The sequence below is a fragment of the Nematolebias whitei genome, chromosome 8 (genome assembly GCF_014905685.2).
Source record: "Nematolebias whitei isolate Nwh7 chromosome 8, NemWhi1, whole genome shotgun sequence".
Classification (NCBI taxonomy): Eukaryota; Metazoa; Chordata; class Actinopteri; order Cyprinodontiformes; family Rivulidae; genus Nematolebias; species Nematolebias whitei.
In genome coordinates this window covers 12,428,692-12,448,235 of record NC_056505.1, presented here as the reverse complement: position 1 = coordinate 12,448,235, position 19,544 = coordinate 12,428,692, and the positions used below count along the sequence as shown (strand labels likewise).

At 38.3% G+C, this 19,544-nt stretch overlaps 2 protein-coding genes across 2 annotated transcripts; both read left to right on the top strand.

Annotated features, from left to right (window-relative positions):
* The first annotated feature begins 2,578 nt into the window (after nt 1-2,578).
* Nucleotides 2,579-3,202, top strand: gp1bb (glycoprotein Ib platelet subunit beta). The gene has a single exon (XM_037680276.1). The coding sequence runs from the start codon at nt 2,579-2,581 to the stop codon at nt 3,200-3,202; it is 624 nt and encodes a 207-aa protein (XP_037536204.1).
* A 1,666-nt stretch (nt 3,203-4,868) lies between these two features.
* Nucleotides 4,869-17,791, top strand: dhx37 (DEAH (Asp-Glu-Ala-His) box polypeptide 37). The gene is made up of 26 exons (XM_037680275.1): nt 4,869-5,131; nt 5,239-5,408; nt 6,041-6,153; nt 6,534-6,909; nt 6,995-7,143; nt 7,228-7,320; nt 7,453-7,549; nt 7,837-7,950; nt 8,049-8,265; nt 8,380-8,478; nt 8,553-8,623; nt 9,368-9,503; nt 10,059-10,135; nt 10,391-10,623; nt 10,719-10,830; nt 10,927-11,033; nt 11,702-11,890; nt 12,049-12,173; nt 13,369-13,485; nt 13,563-13,735; nt 13,823-13,937; nt 15,284-15,421; nt 15,500-15,594; nt 17,048-17,121; nt 17,304-17,401; nt 17,484-17,791. The coding sequence occupies exons 1-26, from the start codon at nt 5,032-5,034 to the stop codon at nt 17,558-17,560; spliced, it is 3,465 nt and encodes a 1,154-aa protein (XP_037536203.1). The 5' UTR covers nt 4,869-5,031; the 3' UTR covers nt 17,561-17,791.
* Nucleotides 17,792-19,544: the final 1,753 nt, after the last annotated feature.

Here is a 19,544-nt window from a genome sequence, read left to right as displayed (position 1 = left end):
GAATAATGAAAAAATAATGGGAATAGAAAAGCAATTGATATTAAAATATATAACCCTTTAGGAGTAACGCGTTACAAAACATCCTCCAATAATTAATCTCTGAAACACTCGATAACAAATATATTTAATTTGCAGATAAACCCTCGGCTCAAAGTTAAATTTTTCCATTTGTTGTTCTTTGTAGTTTATTTGTGGAGACATCGTAGCTGCTGTGTGTTTAATTGAATTTAATTTAGTCGATTCCATAGAAAATCTTTTTAAAACGATTGCCGCCATTAAATGAGTTGAAACTCTTCACGTTGGTGTGCATGTTTTGTGATGTGTGTGTGTGTGTGTGGGGGGGGGGGTACTTTTTGACAGCTGTCTTTATCAGTAAGAAACAGCTGGCGGTACGTCACGCTTCATCTGAAACCAACTCTAAGACCCACAATCATCTCCGTGCACAGAGCTGAAGGTAAACGTCTCTCCTCCAACTTCTAAGCTTTTTTTTGTTTGTTTTACATTGTAGAGACTTAAAATATTACTTGATATATAAATCTTTCTGTTAAAGTGGCAATTTCTTTTTGGTAACATTTCTGGTTTATATTAAGATTTATTTTATTGTTTTAATTTTGTGCTTCAGAGCTTGTTCACGTTAAGATTATGAACACAGACTATCCTAACCTCACAGAATTCTTAACATTTAACTAAAAAAAATAGTTTTTATTATAGAAACCTAACAAAAAAAATTATAAGAACGAAAATGACCTAAACATGCTGTATATGACCTATAAATATGATGCCACCATTGCACATATGTTCTCATATGTTTACAGAATAAAACCAATTGCATGGGTAATAATCTGAAGTTCTGGTTTCTAATAACTATTTTTATTAGAAATTAGGACTTCACATGTACATATTGCTTGTTGACAATAATTCAGGGCGGTACGGCAAAGCGTTAGTTGGATCTGTTGTCTCAAAGCAAGAAGTTGCAGCTTCGCCTCCTGCCTGAGGTCTTTCTACACGGAGACTGCACATTCTCCACGCGTGGGTTTCCTTCCACTGAGCAAACTGTTAGTTTAACTTCAAATTGGTGGGTGTGAGTGGGAGCGTGAATGGTTGTGTGTTTCGTTCAGCTCTATGTTGCACTGTAATGTCCACTTGAGGACACTAGCTCCTCCATGACCCTACATGTAAAATGAGCAGATGGACAATTTATAGGGGAAAACAACTGTAAATAAAACACTGAAAGGTTTGGACCTGAAAATGCAGCACAATATGAATAAAAGTATATTTACTGGTATTGGATATTAAAAGTGTGTCCACGTAATCTATTAGCAGGGGCGCCTAAACTTTTTCCCTGAGAGGGCCAAATTTAAAATTTATCAGAGGACTGCAGGCCAAATGCAATAATACATGAAATACAAATACTTCTTTAAAGTCCATTTATTTATTACAGTTATTTATCCTTCCATTCTATATAAAGAACGTCACAGAACAGACTGCGTTGGTGGTGTGGGGTCTGGGGGTCCTCCCCCAGAGAATTTTGACTAAAGTAGATGCCATTTCCTGCATTCTGGTGTATTTTACAGAAGTTTATTACAGTAGATTAACATGAAACAAAACATGTAAACTCTGTTATTTTTAAATCTCTCTGACTGCAAAGCGTTCGTAATGCAACAACGATGCAGCTCTGCAGGTAAAAGGTGTACACTTCAGGACAAATCGAGGTTGCTGATTGGTCAGTTGCTGATGTGCCTGCTGGATTGATTGACAGGTGGCATGACTCGTGCAAAAAAAATCATACATTTTATTGGCCCGTTTGAGACTGTTGTAATTTATTCCATGTTTATTCAATATTTTGGTGAATCTAAAGTTTTATAACTGTTTCCTTACACAATCCTAAAAATGTATTTATTTTCCAGGATTGCTGAGTTTAAATTTAAAGAGGCTCAAATCACCACTGAAACCAGTTCATATTTACAATTAAACACTTTGGGATTTATAAGTGTGTTCTGTCAAAGGAAAATGTTATTTAGTGGCAAAAAACTGCCGAGGGATGGTAGAAGGGATGTCAAAATGAAATATAAAAATATAAATTAAAATTATTTAAAAAATACATAAATTTTCTACGCTACTGTGTAATCCGTGTAGTTAAATTATGATAGTCAGGCTGACTAACAATAAAGTTAATGCATGGAGTCAATGAGTGTAAGCACATTGATTCTTCAAAGGAAATTTTAATATATTAATGAGGACAGCTTGGCAGGCCCCACTTTGGGCACCCCTGATCTATAGGCTAGCATAATTACATGTTTTAATACACTTGTGGTATATGTTTTCATAACAACACTCAAAGAGATGATTTCATGGATTAAACACAGCCAAGAAATTATTGTTGAATACTGGACGTTGCAACTTTATTTATTTTGAATTGTTTGTAGAACTAAAACTCAAAGTGTTTCACAGAACAAAGGCAAACAAGCAAAATGATAAGACAATAAAAATTAGTTAAAAGGTTAATATGACCTTGTTGTGCACTTTAGATCTGTATTACTCTAAAAGTTGTGTCCTCTCTTTTTCTAGTTCGGTAACCATGACGTGGCTTCTACTACTGTGTCTGCTCCTTTTCGTCGGAGGTCAGAGGTCGTCAGCGTGCCCTGACGCCTGCTCCTGTGTAGGCAGTCAGGTGGACTGCAGCAGCAGGTCACTCAACTCCGCCTCCATGCCCACCAGATTCCCTGCAGAAACCACCCACATCTTTCTTCATAACAACCTGCTGACCACCTTCCCCAATGGGCTCCTGGATAACCTGACCTCCCTTCGCCACGTCTCCCTTCATGGTAACCCCTGGGTGTGTGACTGTGGCATCTTCTACCTGCGGTCCTGGCTGAGACGTCAATCCCTCCACACTCCACCCCACCTGGGGGTCAACTGCAGCTCCCCTGCCAGCCTGAGAGGTCGGCTGGTGGTGTATCTGACAGAAGAGGAGGTGCTGGACTCCTGCCAGTACTGGTACTGTGACCTGGCCCTGGCCTCAGTGCTGTCTCTGTTTGTGTTTGTGGGGTTCCAGATGGGTCTTCTGGTAGCTGTCATCATTTTCTTGAAGAAGTTTGAGCGACTCTCCAAAGAGGCAAAACGGACCATGGAGGAGAGCTTCACAGCTGGGGACAACACCAGGGAGAACGATTACGAGCGTTTAAAGGACAGCAGCATCTGAGCTGTCAATCATTTCTTTACTGTAGAAATACAAACTATATGAATTACATTAAAACCAGATTTAAATCCAGTTCCAGGTGGGACTCTTGGACAATAAACTGTTCACTTATAAAATATAGTTCCTTTATAAAACTCTCCACATTATTTTTAGTTGATATGTGCTGATAAATAATAAAAATCTTTTTAACCTTGTGAGGGAAAGGCTCATGTTAATGTATCTTTGAATTGTAACACCTTTGCATATCTAAAGGTGCTTTTGGGTGCATGTATGTAATTATTAGTGATACCATAAAGAGAAACCATCTGTTTTCTTTTGTCTACAATGATTTGTGGTAAAATATCAGATATTGTTTTATAGGGCTTTTTTTTTTTTATTTAAATTTGAAATAAATAATATGGTTTCTTTAAATTGTGAGCCTTCAGCATTTCAAATATTTTTTTACAGGGATGCACGCCGTAAACATATTAAGTAAAGAGTATTACGAGTATTACAGTCTATATTATATTTGGGTTTTTTATGTTATTTTTACTTTTTATGTTTGTAGCATTTGTCATATTTTTCCTCAATTTTTAGTTTTTTAAAGAAAAATGCAAACCGATTTTAATTCATATCTGTTCAGAATGTAAGGTAACATCTTTGCCTCACATTTCTTTTCCACACATTTTCAATAAACAAAAATTAATATCAATGAAAATCAACCTTGACCTCAAGTAACATATTTTAACTAAAAACTAATGCAGTCATGTTCTTGTTTTTAGTTTTTTACAATGCCCTACAAACTAACTGGGTTTTTTTTTTGTTTTTTTTTTTTTTTGCTACTTTTCTTTTTAAATACCATTTTATTTGTACTTGTTAAAAAATATATATACCGGTAAATTAAAAAAATCTCAATTTGTAAGCATCCTTTATGATTGTCTTTTGTTGTCCACAGTTGTCATCACTCTTTGTTCAAATCAGGTCTTTCTTGTAAATGAGTCCCCGAGGCTCAATGGGATTAATCTGTATAAATAAAGGTTGAATGAAAATAAAATGATTCACAATGATTTTTTTTTTTTTTTTTTTACAAAACATCAATGCAGATTCAACAATTTTCAGTCAGGTCATATGGACAGTTTCTTTTCTTTTTTTTGTGTGTGCTGAAACGTTTCACCTTCCATCCAGAAGGCTTCATCAGTCAAGAAAACACACAACACAAAACTACTGATGAAGCCTTCTGGGTGGAAGGTGGAATTTTCAGCACAAAAAAAAAAAAAAAAAGAAACTGTCCAGATGACCTGACTGAATATTGTTGGATTTTATACCTGGATTATTGAGCATGGACTTTGTTGATCAATGCAGATTATTATTTTCTAAAAAAAAATTGTCTTCAATTATTCTTGACCAATAAAACATACATCTTATCACCCTTTTTTGTGATTTATCTACCAGGATGATTGAGTTTTCAAACCTTGAATTTTATCGTTTGGTGACGCTTGCGGACATCAATGCGCATGCGTAAACTCGGGCACCACGTTCAGCAGCGGAACCTTTTTACAATCAGACCGTTTTCGAGTCGAACAGTTTTAACCGATGGACAATTGATGTGTTTACACGTGAGGCTTTTGCTAGACCCGCTTTTTGTAAAATATTGGTTTAAATTTCAAATGCCATCGTTTAAATTGTTATAATAAAAAGGTAGGAACGATCGACATTTATAAATAAGTAGTCAGATTTGTGAGCTACGTTTTTAGCGTTATGATCTGCCAAACAAGAAGGTTAGCTTTATCATTACTGTGTAAGTTGTAAATTTTGTGAACACAGTATTCCTAACATTCAAATCTCAGTTTAAAATGGGGAAATTAAGGAGAACGCACAAATGGAAAGGAAGGCAGCAAAGTGAAACACAGCAACCAGTACGAGAGAGCACGGATGTTGTGGTAGAAATACAAGGTGGGATCTGTTATAATCAAGTGTTTATATACATATATATATATATAAAACACAACACTGCTCGCTGTGTCTTTTTTCATCTCCTGTGTGTCTTTTGTTGTCATCAGATGGAGCTCAGTTGAAAGGTGTGGATGAGAGCAACGCTCTGGTTCTTCCAGCCACCAAGCCCAAGAAGAAAAAAGAAACACGGTCGTCCGTTTCCACCAAGAAGCCGCTATCAAAGAAGCAGAAAAAAGTGTTGCAGAAGGTTCTGGAGCGTAAGGAAAAGAAAACTCAGGTGAGACAATGTGAAGCTATTTTTATAAAAGAATATCTGAAACAGTAACTCACATTAGTCCTGGTTTAATATTGTTTTCATCCAAAACATGGCACTCTCCGGCGGTTTATCAACATTATTACCCAACCATAAATCTGGATTTAATGTCCAAATGGTATTTACATTTAATAAATCTGAAGGCTATCGAGTCGTTCCATCTTAGTAGACTGTCTGATCTATCTGATACCAGTGAAGATAGAAATTTTGCCTGTTTTACATCAGTTTAAAAGTTATTATCTGGTTGTTAGAGTTGAGACAATATTTAATAGTTCTAAAGCATTATTTTTTAGGTGTACTTTGATATGTGTTTATGGTTTTAATAAAGACTGAAGAAATTACCGTACATTAAGTGGCATCAGTACTGAAACCAAAAAGGTGCCGCAGGGAAATAAACAATTCTGGTGTATTTGTAGAATGAATCTTTAATGTTGCTTTTTCTTCCAGCTTTCACTTAATACAACACCAAAAACACAATGTTTAAATGCAGTTATCCGGGCTTGTTTTTAGTAATTATAATACACAGACTCATTGATTTATCTCTCCAATAAGATTTCCAGAATGTGTTCGATCACAGCTTTGTTTGTCTTTTTTAGAGAGCAGACATCCTGAGTAAACTGGCTGAGGTGCAGCTTCCAGAGTCTGAACTGAAACTTTTGTACACAACATCCAAACTGGGAACGGGAGACAAACTTTACCAGATTAAGCAGTAAGTTTTCAGTGACTACGTAAACACACTAGGGAGAACTAGTTCTCCTGAAGGAAACACACCAAGGTTTTAATGAAGTTCCAGACAAATTAATTTGCTCGTCCAAAAGTTTCTGTTAAAAAATAATCACTCCTACAACTGCAAAAATGTAATTTGCTTACTTTGAATTTTAAGGTTTGGGACCTTGGAATCAAGAAAAAAATGCAGATAAACTTTTTAAAAACATTTTAAGGCTGTAGAAGAAATGCAGATGATCACATTCCCGAAAAATAGTTTTATTTAAGACTAAATGGATGCTTTTGTTAGTTCGAGTTTTTAATCAGGACAAACAGTATGATTTGTTTGGAAAAGCTAAAGTAAAAGCTTTTTATTCTTTTCAGGTTATCAGATGAAGTCAAAGAAGGAGATTCTGGTCCAAAAATCAGCAGTGTCAGCGGTGCAAACAGAAAGAGGAAATGGAAGGAAGAGGAGGAAGATAATGAAGAGCAAAAAGAAGGAGAAAGCAGTGATGAGGACACATCATCAGGGGAGGAAGAGGAGGAGGAGAAGGAGGTGAATAACACCACAGAGGCAAGTGGATCTAAGGAGACCAGTCCTCCTTGTAAGGAGAAAGACACTACCGGTAAACATGAGCAGCCAGAACAGATGGTCACAGATGAACAGGAAGAAAAGATTCTGGATCAGAAGAAAGTCGTAAACAAAACGCCTGCAGAGCCGGCGGTCTTCATTCCTGTTGACAGGTCACCAGAAATACAGGTGTGCAACAACGCATGAAACACGTTTGATTTAAAAAGCTGTTTTTGTGAGCGTGCTACGAGAACGTGTGACTCTGCTGCCGTAGGAGGCCCGTCTGAAGCTGCCCGTGTTGGCAGAGGAGCAGGTCATCATGGAGGCAATTGGAGAAAATCCCTGTGTTGTGATCTGTGGAGAGACGGGGAGTGGAAAGACCACACAAGTGCCTCAGTTTCTGTATGAAGCTGGCTATGCCAGGTAATTTATCCTGTAGTGTTTTGTTTACCCACACAAAATATAACATCATAAAAATCTTGTTCTGCTAATTTCCGTTTCCTCCAGTGGCAGTGGGATTATTGGTATCACTGAGCCAAGGAGAGTAGCAGCTGTCAGCATGTCTCACAGAGTGGCCAAAGAGATGAACCTCCCCACACAGTAAATAACCACAGTTACCCTGAGTACATACTCAAAACATATACAACATAAAGTGCTCTCAAATTTACAGGCATGAAGAGCTTTATGTCAGGATTTCTGCTCGTAATGGTGCATGCTGGTGTGTCTCTTCAGGGTTGTGTCGTATCAGATTCGATATGAAGGCAACGTGACGAGTGACACAAAGATCAAGTTTATGACAGATGGTGTCCTGCTGAAAGAGATTCAGAAGGTATCATATTATTTTGTTCATCTTAATCATCAAAAACAGGACGAGCTGTAGCTTGCAGGTATCTTAAGGATGTCCAGGTGATTAATTAGACATTGCAGCACATTTAGTCTCTAAAGGCCCCAGTAGGAACAATCCGCATCATCCATCTGTTGGCTACTGATTGAGCTCATCAAGAGAAAGAGTTGCTTTTATAAAATGACACTTTGTGTTGAGCATCACATCACTGAGCGCAGTAAAAAAAAAAAAAAGATTTGTGGAATAAATGGACTGTTTGTTTTGTGCTGCAGGACTTTCTGCTTCAGAGATACAATGTAATAATCATAGATGAAGCCCATGAAAGGAGCGTTTACACAGACATCCTCATCGGATTGTTGTCTCGCATCGTCCCGCTCAGGAACAAGGTCAGAGACAAAACCGTCCCATGTAATGTTTCAGATTCACGTCTTTGTTGCGCCATCATCCCAACATTTTCATTTGTTTTCCTCTCGTCTGTCTGCAGAAAGGCATGCCCATGAAGCTGCTGATCATGTCAGCAACTTTGCGAGTCGAGGACTTCACCGAAAACCTGAAGCTTTTTAGGACGCCTCCGCCCGTCATCAAAGTCGACGCTCGACAGTTTCCTGTCACTATTCACTTCAACAAACGAACTCCGCTCGAGGATTACACCGGAGAAGCTTTTCACAAGGCCTGCAAAATCCACCGCATGCTTCCTCCAGGTAGTCTGACTATGATCTGAAAATGGAGTATGTGAAGCGTAATTTTCAGTAAATCAGCAGGATAAGGAGCTGAATCATTATTTACCTCCCTGATGTCATGTTTCTGTTCTTCAGGGGGGATATTGGTGTTTCTGACTGGTCAAGCTGAAGTTCACAGTCTCTGCAGAAGACTCAGAAAAGCTTTCCCCTTCAGGAAAGGCAGCGCAACGGCTGGTGCGTGCTCAGCCTCCTCGCGTGCCTCTCTTCTGGAGAAACATTTTTTAACATTTACATGTTTTTGTGAGCAGCTGAAGATGAGGAAGCAGACACTTCTGAGGCGATGAGGAAATTTAAGAAAGCCAAGTCGAAGAAAACTGTTGTAAGTCTTTACAGTAATAAAATAAAAAGAGCTAATAAATAAACCCATTTGTTATCAGGAATAATTATTAAAGTGGAAGACTCTTTTAGACATATTTTAGCCTCAAATATGAACCGTTACTCCTCAGTGTCCACTACCATGTGCATACATTGTATTCCATTAAAGAAATCTGACACTTGTTCTAATATTTTATCTTTAAATGCTACATATCTTTACCACGGTACTGCTTTTATGCAGTGACACATTTATTTCTATCAAGAGTGACACTCTTTTTTTTACCAAGCTCTTGTGTTAATGGTGGAAGAGTTGGGCGGCTGCATCGTTTTTTGTTGTTGTTTTTTTTACAGACCCTTATGTTCGTACTTTTTTTTGCACTGTTTCCAATAAATCAACTTGATGTGCCAAAGGTTCCTTGTACCCGTATATATCCTGCCAGATGCCTGGTGCCCTTGTAAAGACACAGTCAGTGTTTTTATGGCACCTCAGTGGGCCTAATGTAACTGATGATCAATGCATCCCTGCTGGTTTAGATGAATATTCATTCAGAATCCATTTTTTCTGATGAAATTTGTTTTTTTAATGACTATGATAACGTGAGCTTGTATTTTCTACGTCCCTCTCTGCTGCTTTTAACAGTTTACACATTAGAAATTATTAAAAATTTGTTCGTCTGACTTCACATTCTTGTACTTTTGTAAAGTGTTTCTTTTCAAAATGTCTGAAGTGGTTTAACTCTGATTTTAGTCTCTTCCTCGGATCAACTTGGATAACTACTCAGCCCTGCCCGTGGATGAGGGGGACGAGGACAGAGAGGCGGGGATTGGAGATGAAGAGGACGGAGACTCAGACCTCGACCTTGGAGACGGTCCTGCTGACACAGGCAAGTTAATCCAAAGAGATATATATATATATATATATATATATATATATATATATATAGAGAGAGAGAGAGAGAGAGAGAGAGAGAGAGAGAGAGAGCGAGAGAGAGAGAGAGAGACAGATTAACATAAATTAAAACATTTCAGTTTCTGAAGTCATTATCAACCTGGTTCCTGAGTCGAAGAAATCCACTCATTTAATATTTCTCCTACCATCCTGAACTTTAAGTCTTTGTGCCTTTACTGAACCAGGGGGGTGAGGTGGGAAGTTGAAACCCTTTGTTTCTTTTTGGTTAACTGCAAAGTTTCACCAGATTTGATCGAGTTTACTTTATATCAGAAAGATATTAAAGGTTTTGCATTCCCCGAAGGGATTCATACCGCCTGCTACCTTTTATGCCAGAGTTTTAAACTAAAATCTTCTAAAGTTGAGAAATGATGTGGTTGTTGTCAAACCTTGAAAGTACCATCATATACCAACACATGTATCAAGATGCAACAAAATTTGTCATGTTTTTTTTTTTAAATAAAGTTTGCTCTGTGTTTTGTTTCTGTAGAGGAGAAAGCCGATCCGTCCATCCCTCTGTATGTTCTTCCTCTTTACTCTCTGTTGGGCCCTGCACAGCAGGCCAAGGTGAGGTTAACATCTTGTGTCCACACAAAACTTCTTAAAAGTTTTACCACGACTAAATAAGTGGGTAGTTTTGATTAAGAACATTCTAAATGCACAAATAAGGTAGTTTTCTCTATATTTCACTAGTAAATGTTCTAATCGTGGCTATTCTAAATCAGATTTAGGCCTAAAAATACTGTTTTCATGCCGTGTTCAGTACCAGAGCAGTCATAATTCACAAAGTGCAACACATGCTGGTGTATTTTGTGGCTGCAGGTGTTCAGGCCTCCTCCGCCTGGTACTCGCCTCTGTGTCGTGGCCACGAATGTTGCAGAAACGTCTTTGACCATCCCTGGCATCAAATATGTGGTGGACTGTGGTCGAGTTAAGAAACGTTTTTATGACAGAGTGACGGGGGTGTCGTCCTTTAAAGTCACGTGGACCTCCCAGGCCTCAGCCAATCAGAGGGCAGGTAGAGCTGGACGAACCGAGCCGGGACACTGCTACAGGTCAGAGCTCTTTGAACCCGCCGTGAAGTGGCTGTTTTCTTGACTTTTATAGATTTTTTTAATTAATTGTTTGTGTTTTTACCTTCACCCTGCAGGCTGTACTCCTCTGCTGTGTTTGGAGACTTCAGTCTGTTCTCAGAGGCGGAGATCACTCGCAGGCCTGTCGAAGATCTCATTTTACAGATGAAGGACCTAAACATAGAAAAGGTCAGCCAAAAAGGAAGAAAGAAAAATACAAAAACCCCACATGCATTAAAGGAGAATAACATAATTGCAATCTCTTTTTTCTTCTTTTTTTTGCAGGTGATTAATTTTCCTTTTCCCACCCCTCCGTCCTCTGAGGCTCTGATTGCTGCAGAGGAGCTGTTGGTCTCGTTGGGAGCGCTCGAAGAACCACCTCGAACTGGAAGGTACCTGTCTGTCTGCCTGCCGCTGAGGGCAAAGATGATTTTATTGAAATTCTAAGGAATTAATCATTGAATGGATGTCTGCAACTTGTGACTTCAGGAGACAAACTGATTCAAGATGGCAGCCACAGTTAATGAGCCTTAACCTACACAAACTTGTATAACAGCTACTGAACTCAAATTTGATGTGGCAATAGAGTAATTTGTAACATATTCTGACTACTAAAATATCACTTAAAGTATGCAGTTATTGCAGGATCACATGAGATACAAAATGGCTGTACAGTAACTCCATTTCTCAATTTAAGATGATCTTAGTTTAAATTCTTGTGTGAAATGTAGGCGACATGCATTCCTTCAAGGAGTGCTAGACCTCGAGGTGGATAGCATAGACAATATTTAGTTTCAGCTCTTCTAGTCATTCTTACTAAGAAAATCTCTAAAATGTAACAAAGGCTAATTTTATGAGCTGTTAAAGTTTATAGAAACTTCTAATTATTTCCAGTTTTATGACATTGTTCATAAAAAAAAGATTTAATTGTTACTAGTCAAGACAATCTCTAACTTTAACCGCCTTTTTATATAATATTTGTCATTGAGATTTAAGAAAATAAAAGTATTTGTTTTTACTGTCCACCACATGTTAACTTGTTAATTTCTTGTTAAATAAGGGTGAAAGAGTTGCAGCGAGCAAAGATGAGCTGTCCCATCACTCCTCTGGGCAGAGCGATGGCTTCCTTCCCTGTGGCTCCACGTTATGGGAAGATGTTAGCTCTTGGGAAGCAGCAGGGCTGCCTGCCTTACGTCATCGCTGTGGTCGCAGCCATGACTGTTCGAGAGATTTTTGAAGACCTCGACAGGTGGACATGTTTTCTTAAATCGGTAGTATTTAAAGTTAGGATGCCTAAAAATGAGACGTTCACTGTAGCTTCCAGTTCTTAACTCTCTTAATTCACGCTTAATTAAACATATATATATATATATATTTTTTTTTAAACATGCTCTAATTTCTCCTCAGACCTGCACACAGTGAAGATGAAAGCTCAAAGCTCACCCAGCGTCGAGCCCGGCTGACCCAGATGAGAAGGCTGTGGGCCGGACAAGGACCTTCGCTCCTCCTGGGGGACCTTATGGTCATGCTGGGTAAGATATTGAAGCAATATTTTTACATTATTAACCTATGAAACAATTAAGCTTTTTCTAAATCTCGCTTGAATTTACTTTATCTGTAACTTTTTTAGTATTAAATACCAGACAAACCAGTTGTATACAGACCTTCTAGCCCAGGGGTGCCCAAACTTTTTCTCTGAAAGGGCCAACTTTAAAATCTATCAGAGGGCTGTGGGCCAAATGCAATAATATAATTCATGAAATGCAAATACTTCTTTAAGTAAAGTCCATTGACTTATTATACATTTATTTATCCTTCTATTCTGTATAAAGAACATACAGAACAGGTTGTGTTGGTGGTGGGGGGTCTGGGGGTCCTCCCCCAGAGAATTTTGAATAAAGTAGATGCCATTTCCTGCATTTTGGTGTATTTTACAAAGGTTTATTACATTAAATTAACATGAAACAAGACGTAAACTCTGTTATTATTGAAATCTGTGACTGCAAAGCTGCAGCTCTGCAGGTAAGAGGTGTTCACTTCAGGACAAATCAAGGTCGCTGACTGGTCAGTCGCTGATGTATCTACTGGACTGATTGACAGGTGGTGTGACTCGTGCAGAAAAATTATAGATTTTATGTCCCGTTTGAGACTGTTGTCATTTATTCCATATTTATTCAACATGTATTCAATATTTTGGTGAATCTAAGGTTTGAGAACTGTTTCCTTACACAATCCTAATGATTGTTTCTTAATTTTTCAGAGATGCTGAGTTATAATTTAGGGGTGCTCAAGAAGGGTGTGTGATGGACACCTACATGATGCTCAGCTTTGTCAAAGGAAAGTTATTCAGCAGCGAGAAACTGCAGAGACACTAGGATGTCTGTCAAAATAAAATACAAATGATTAAAATTTAAAAAATTAATGCACAGTCACTCCAGCTGTGTAGTGTCATTACAGTAGTCACTGGGCCAACTGTCCATCTAACATTAAACTTGGAATGACTGAGTGTAAGCACAGTGATTCTTCAAAGGATATTTTAATATAGTAATGAGGTCAGCTTGGGGCCCCACTTTGAGCACCCCTGTTCTAGCCAACTATGATAATGATACTAATCAGGTTAATAAACAAAATGTGAACAATATCTCCCAACAGTTTTCTCTACGATGTCTTTTCAAAAGTTGAATATGATCAGAGTGTCACCTTATTTCTGTAAATATGTGTCTGCAGGTGCTGTTGGTGCTTGTGAATATGCTGGCTGCACTCCCAGGTTTTGTGAGGACAATGGACTGAGGTATAAAGCCATGCTGGAGATCAGGAGGCTGCGAGGTCAACTTACCAACGCTGGTACACAAACACAGACTCGATCTACGTCAAATCAGCCTCAGAAACACAAAAGATTCAGCGTAACGCTCCTTTTTCAGTGAACGCAGTGTGTCCAGAGGGTGGAGTGTTTGTGGATCCTAAGATGACGCCACCAAACGAACATCAGGTGATTTGTTTGCGACAGATTGTTCTGACCGGACTGGGAGACCACCTGGCGAGGCGTGTTCAAGCAGAAGAAATGTTGGACGCTAAATGGAAGAATGGATACAAGGTAAATTGCTCCAAAAGCTGTGACTGTGACGTAGACGAATGCATTTAGCTCCTCTTCACCTCCTCACTTTTATCTGTGTTTGCACAGACTCCTCTTATGGACGACCCGGTGTTCATTCACCCCAGTTCTGCTCTGTTTAAAACGCTGCCAGAGTTTGTTGTCTACCAGGAGATCATGGAGACCTCCAAAATGTACATGAGAGGTAAATTAATCTGATGGAAAAAGACAGTAAGAACCCTCAGGTCTGAAGAGTACCGTACTTGCCGCCGTACACGTCGCACCACCCTATAAATCGCATCAGTCTAAAAATGTCTAATAAAGTGGAAGAAAACATAAATAAGTTGCATCTATTATGCATCACTGCTGACGCGTCATGTTTATTATGCGTCACCACTGACCACCCGGAAACATGGGCCGGTGTTCCAAAAATCGATTAGCTGCCAAATGGCGGGAGCGTGCACGGGAGGACTTTAACAAGAATTTAACAAGATTACCGCTTAAAAACAATTATTTGCTTGCTTGACATTATTGCAAAGGTTTGTCTCTGTTTAACTTTCTTTATTAAATTCACTTTAATGGTGAAATCAGCTGCATTTCGCCTGGGCGGCACGGTGAAATGCAGCTGATTTGATGTTTGCTCCAGGAGTTCCAGAACGAGACGAAGGTGGCTTTGTATGGCAAGACAAGTGTCTCATTAATAGCCACTTTTACCTATTAATGAGACACTTGGCTTGCCATTTTAGTGGAGGGCCCTCTAGTGGCTGAAAATGGTAATGATCAATATTTTCCATGTCGGAATGAATGAAGTTGTCAGATCTCAGCCAAAAATTGGATTATAAATATGGGGGGGAAAGTTTATTAGTCACTTTGGTGTATAAGTCGCAGGACTTGCTAGTTTATGCAAAAAGGTGCAACTTATACGGCAAAAAATACAGTGTTTCCTGTAGACTGACTTTTTTTTACCTTTTGTCTTCAGCTTAGCCAAAGGAACTTCTTTATGTTAACTTTATAACTTAACTCATAACTTTATAAACTTTATTGTCGTTCAGAATTGTACGGTGCACCATGCAAAATTGAACAGAATTTCGGTTTAATTTCTCCACATCAGTGTAGGAGTACGTTCGAACAGAAGATGCAATTCTGGTGCGGATACAAGGAATGTGCAACGTTGTGTGCTAGTGTAAACTTTCAGTCGCCCAGGACGTGGCATTTTCTTAGAGTTTAAAAGCAAAGCAGCTGGTCTTTATTCTGTTTGTTGAAGACGTTTCGCTTTTCACCTGGGGAGTTTTTTTCTGTTTAAAACTGGAGTGTGTGGACCTCCAAGTTCTGTGAGTTCAGCTTTCATAAATGAAGCACCTTGTAGCTTTGTCTTCAGCTAACAGAATAAAAGTCCAGATGCTCTTTTATTTACTTCATGGAAACAAAGTGCCTGGCGTTTGGCAGCTGTGGGAGATTTATTATTTGATCATTGAACTATAAAATACAGATTTGATTTAATTACTGTCTCATGATCTGGATCTAAAATTTAAAGATGTTTCCTCCTGTCAGGTGTTTCAGCTGTTGAAGCGGAGTGGGTCCCTCAGCTTCTGCCACAGTACTGTCACTTCAGTCCTCCTCTGGAGACGCCGGCACCGATATTCTGCTCCTCCACAGGCACCATCAAATGTCACAGACCAAGCACCTTCTGTACGTATTCCACAGTGGAGAAACAGGAGCTGATGGGGTTTGTGACTAAGCTTTTCATAATTTCTGTGTCTCCTTCAGTCCGTGTGGGCTGGCAGCTCCCTGCAGTGGAGATGGAGTATCCAGAAGGTCTGGATCGCTACAAGCTGTTTGCCAGGTTTCTACTTGAGGGACAGGTACTGCAACAAAACATTTAAAACCCTGAATGTATCTGTTCTAAATTATAGGTACATCCAATAAATAGCAAAGTTCTTTCCTTTATATTTTACTTGGCTCTTCAGCAACTCATGCTAGTTCCTTTTGTTTCACAATGACATGCAAACAAAGATTTATTTTGGTGGCTATCATATTCATTTTATTTATTTGCTGAAACGACCAATTTAGTCAGCATTCACTTAAGTATCTCTGAAAGGTCTACCACTTTCACCTACTAAAATGTCTGTGTCAAGGAGCGCAGGTTTGTTTTTCTGATGTTTTCTCCATGAAGCTTTAAAATGGTTCAGCAGAAAGGAGGATCTCTAAAACCTTGTGTTGGCTTAGCTCCTGTGTTTATTTGGTAAACCAGTGAAGTAAAAATTGACAGAAACTTTCCAAGAATGCAAATAAGAGCCCAGAAGTTTCAAATAAAGGTACATGCTCGTGGCCCAACTTTATTAAAAATGCAAAAGGTTGCAGAATTACAAGTATTGTTTTGTACTATAACTAAAAGACGAAAAGCAAACTGGGACTTCATAAAAACTCACAAAGGTGTACAGTTGTCTTTCTTCCCCCTTCGACGTCTCACTTCTTCAAGAACGGGTCTTGTCTCCAGTCTCGATCCCTCATTGGCTCGTTCTGCTGCACTTCTGGATTTCCAGCCTTCTCCTGTGCTTGGGGTCGGGGGTGGGGGTTCTGGTCACAGGCCCAGCCTGCACCTGTTGACCCATGTTGGGTTGAACATTCCCCACATCCAGGGCATGTTAAGGGAGATGAAACCAGAGTATCCCATCGTTGCAGGAGGTTATGTCATGGGCAAATTTCCTTTTTGCCTTTCTCAACATTATTAATAATTTATTTTAAAAAGGTAAATGCACATAAAATCGTATAATTCCCCCCAAAATTCTTTTTTTTAATTGTCTATTGTGTTAAGTTTGCATTTTTCTTGACATGGCAAGACAAAAACTAAATTATATACTAGGGATGCACGATATTATCTGAATGGTATGGGATGATATTAGTGTTAAAATTAAATATCGACCATTACATCAAAATAACTCACTGATATATAATATCCAAGTATATCCAAATATACATAATCCAAGTTGAAGTGTTACATCATTTTCAGCTCTCTTTTTGGCATCTGCATTTGGTAGCAGGCCAAACTGACAAAGACTATGCAGAATGTATTTTAATTCCACAGCAGAGAAAGCTCTGTAGTCTCTGTAAGTAAGTAGGTCTAGGGGTAAAATATTGGTATAGATTATTGGCCAAATAAGTTTTAACATATTGGCATACCAGATATCCGCCAAAAATCCAATATTGTGCATCCCTGTTTACATTTTTTTCCCATCTTAATGTGAAATTCAATACACGATCACACTTCCGCAAATAATAATTCTTGCACCTCATGTGAATTTTGTTTGTTTTCAGGTTTGTCCCAAACTAAAAAAACACACCGGCCACCTTCTCTCGAACCCCTCCATCTTGATGAAAATATGGGCAAAGTAAGTTGACGGTCTCGCACAGATTTAGCGGCTCAAGTTTCCTCTTCTGTTTGGTAAAGCAGACTTAGAGAAAGAAAGTGTGAAATCAAACCATTTTTCTAGAGAGCTCTAAACAGCTTATCTTGCACTTGATGTCGAAAATGAGTATTTGAGTTAACTCATTTTCATCTTTGTTGTTTTAGGCTGCAGCCAAGAACGGAGGCCTTACTGGCACCACTGGTGTCAAAGAAGGTTGACTGCAGGGAGGCACTCCTTTCTGTCTGGAAGACTGAAGAGAAATGTGAGGGTTTAAAGTGGATGGCTTGTTTCTGTTGTGATCTTGTTGCCTAATTCTGCACTATGTTATGTTTCTTTCCCAACAGTTCTGTTGTCTGCATACTGCCAGTGGTTACCTGAAGCTTTGCACCAGGGAGTTGATAAAATCTGGCCTCCTGTTTAAATGGCTGGCATCAGAAAAGCAAAAAAAATAACAGTAAACTGGCCAGAGACGACGACCTTCACATCAGCAGAACCCACTTTACCTTAAAGGGGACCTCCTCAGATTCTGCTGTTTTTAAAAGTTTAATCAAAGTGCAACTACAGTAACACACCTACTTTGCTTAGATTTTATTTTTTCATTTTGTATGTTGTGTATGACCGGTAAAGTTATTTCATTGCAGAAATATCTAAGTCAGTGCTCTATAATATTGTTATCAATGTGTTGCTGTTGGTAAATTTGATCTAATTTTGGTCTTTACAAGACTTCATAAAACTTGATGTGACAGAGAGTAGCTTAGAATTTATTTCTGCTTTCTTTACCATTTCATTAAACTTTGTATGTTTCAAAAGATGTTTGGCGTCAGTAAGGTTGTGTGTAGACTTATTGGAGTTGCAATGTTTATACGTTGAACAATTTTAAGGTTATTTAGTTCGAGATACATGGCAACCTAACATTCAACAAGTTGTGATACCATATTTTCCTTAGGCTTAATTTAGAAATTAATACTCGTTAAATATATACATTACATTTTTTTTTAAATTGTGAGTTGGTTTAGATGAAGAATAAATAAATTCCAAGTGGACTTAATTTACCAAGCTGGGAATGTTTGAGGAAAAGATAATTGAGAGTTAAAAAAGGTTTGAGATCCATATGTCAATAAAATGGGCTTTGCTTATTTGTTATTTTTAAATGAATAAATTTATTAAAGTCTTTATAAAATTGTTTTACTTTATTTGACATGATGTACATCTGTTTAATTTTTTCCCCAAAAACCAGTTAAATCCTAAACACAAACTAAATTCTCCACATAATAAGAAATAAAGCTATAGTTCCCAATTTTTAAATTATTTAAACTGAGCAACCACTTATTTACTATATATATATATATATATATGTGTGTGTGTGTGTGTGTGTTGTTTTTTGCTTTTTTTTTTTTTTTTTAAGAAAATGGTTGATCATCAGGATGGAACTCTTATATAAATTGCTTCATCCTCCATCTTCTCATCAGACAAGCCCCTTCACTGTCCATTTTCAAAACTCTTAAAAATGCATTTGTACTCCCTGGCTTTTAGCACAGACTGAATTTGTTCTGCACTGTTTTTATTGATCTTAATGTTTTAACAATGTTTTTTTTTTTTATGTGTTTAAACTTTCTTGATTTTATGTGTACAGCACATTGTTGCAGCTGTGGTTGTTTTAAAGGGCTTTATAAATAAAGTATTATTATTATCATTATTATCCTTAGTAAACACTTGAACATAAAAGTGATCAAAGTTCATGCTCAATAATCCAGGTAAAAAAAAAAAATCCAAGAAAGTTGCGTCAAATCCTCAGGATGGTTTCTTTTTTTTGTTGAAATGATTTTGTCCTTCATCCAAAGGACTTCATCAGTCCAAGGAGCCACAACAAACTCAGTACCAAAAGCAGCAAACTCGCATAGTGGGCCACCCAGTTTGATGGTAATAAGATGGTTTCTGGAGTCTGCCCTCTCCTGTCAACTTCTCTGAGGCAGCCATGGCCAAAGTGGCTAAGTGTTAAAAAAAAAAAAGACATCCAGAGGACCTGCTTTATAATTTGTTGGATTTTTACCTGGATTATAGAGCATGAACTTTGATGTTTTGAACCATTTTGGCCATGAGGAGAGGAGTAGGCGAAGGTGGACTCCAGAAACCATCTTCTCACCATCAAACTGGTTGGCCCACTATGGGAGTGTGCTGCTTGGGGACTGAATTTGTTGTGGCTCCTCTGACTGATGAAGTCCTTTGGATGAAGGACGAAACATTCCAACAACAAAAATAAACCGTACTGAGGACCTGGATTTAAATTTTACGTCAATCCGCTGCAGTGATTGTTTAGCGTCTGCTGCAACGTCACTTCCTCTTGTTTACGCATGACGTCAATCCGTTACCGCCTGATTGGCTAGCGGCAGCCGCGACGTCACTTC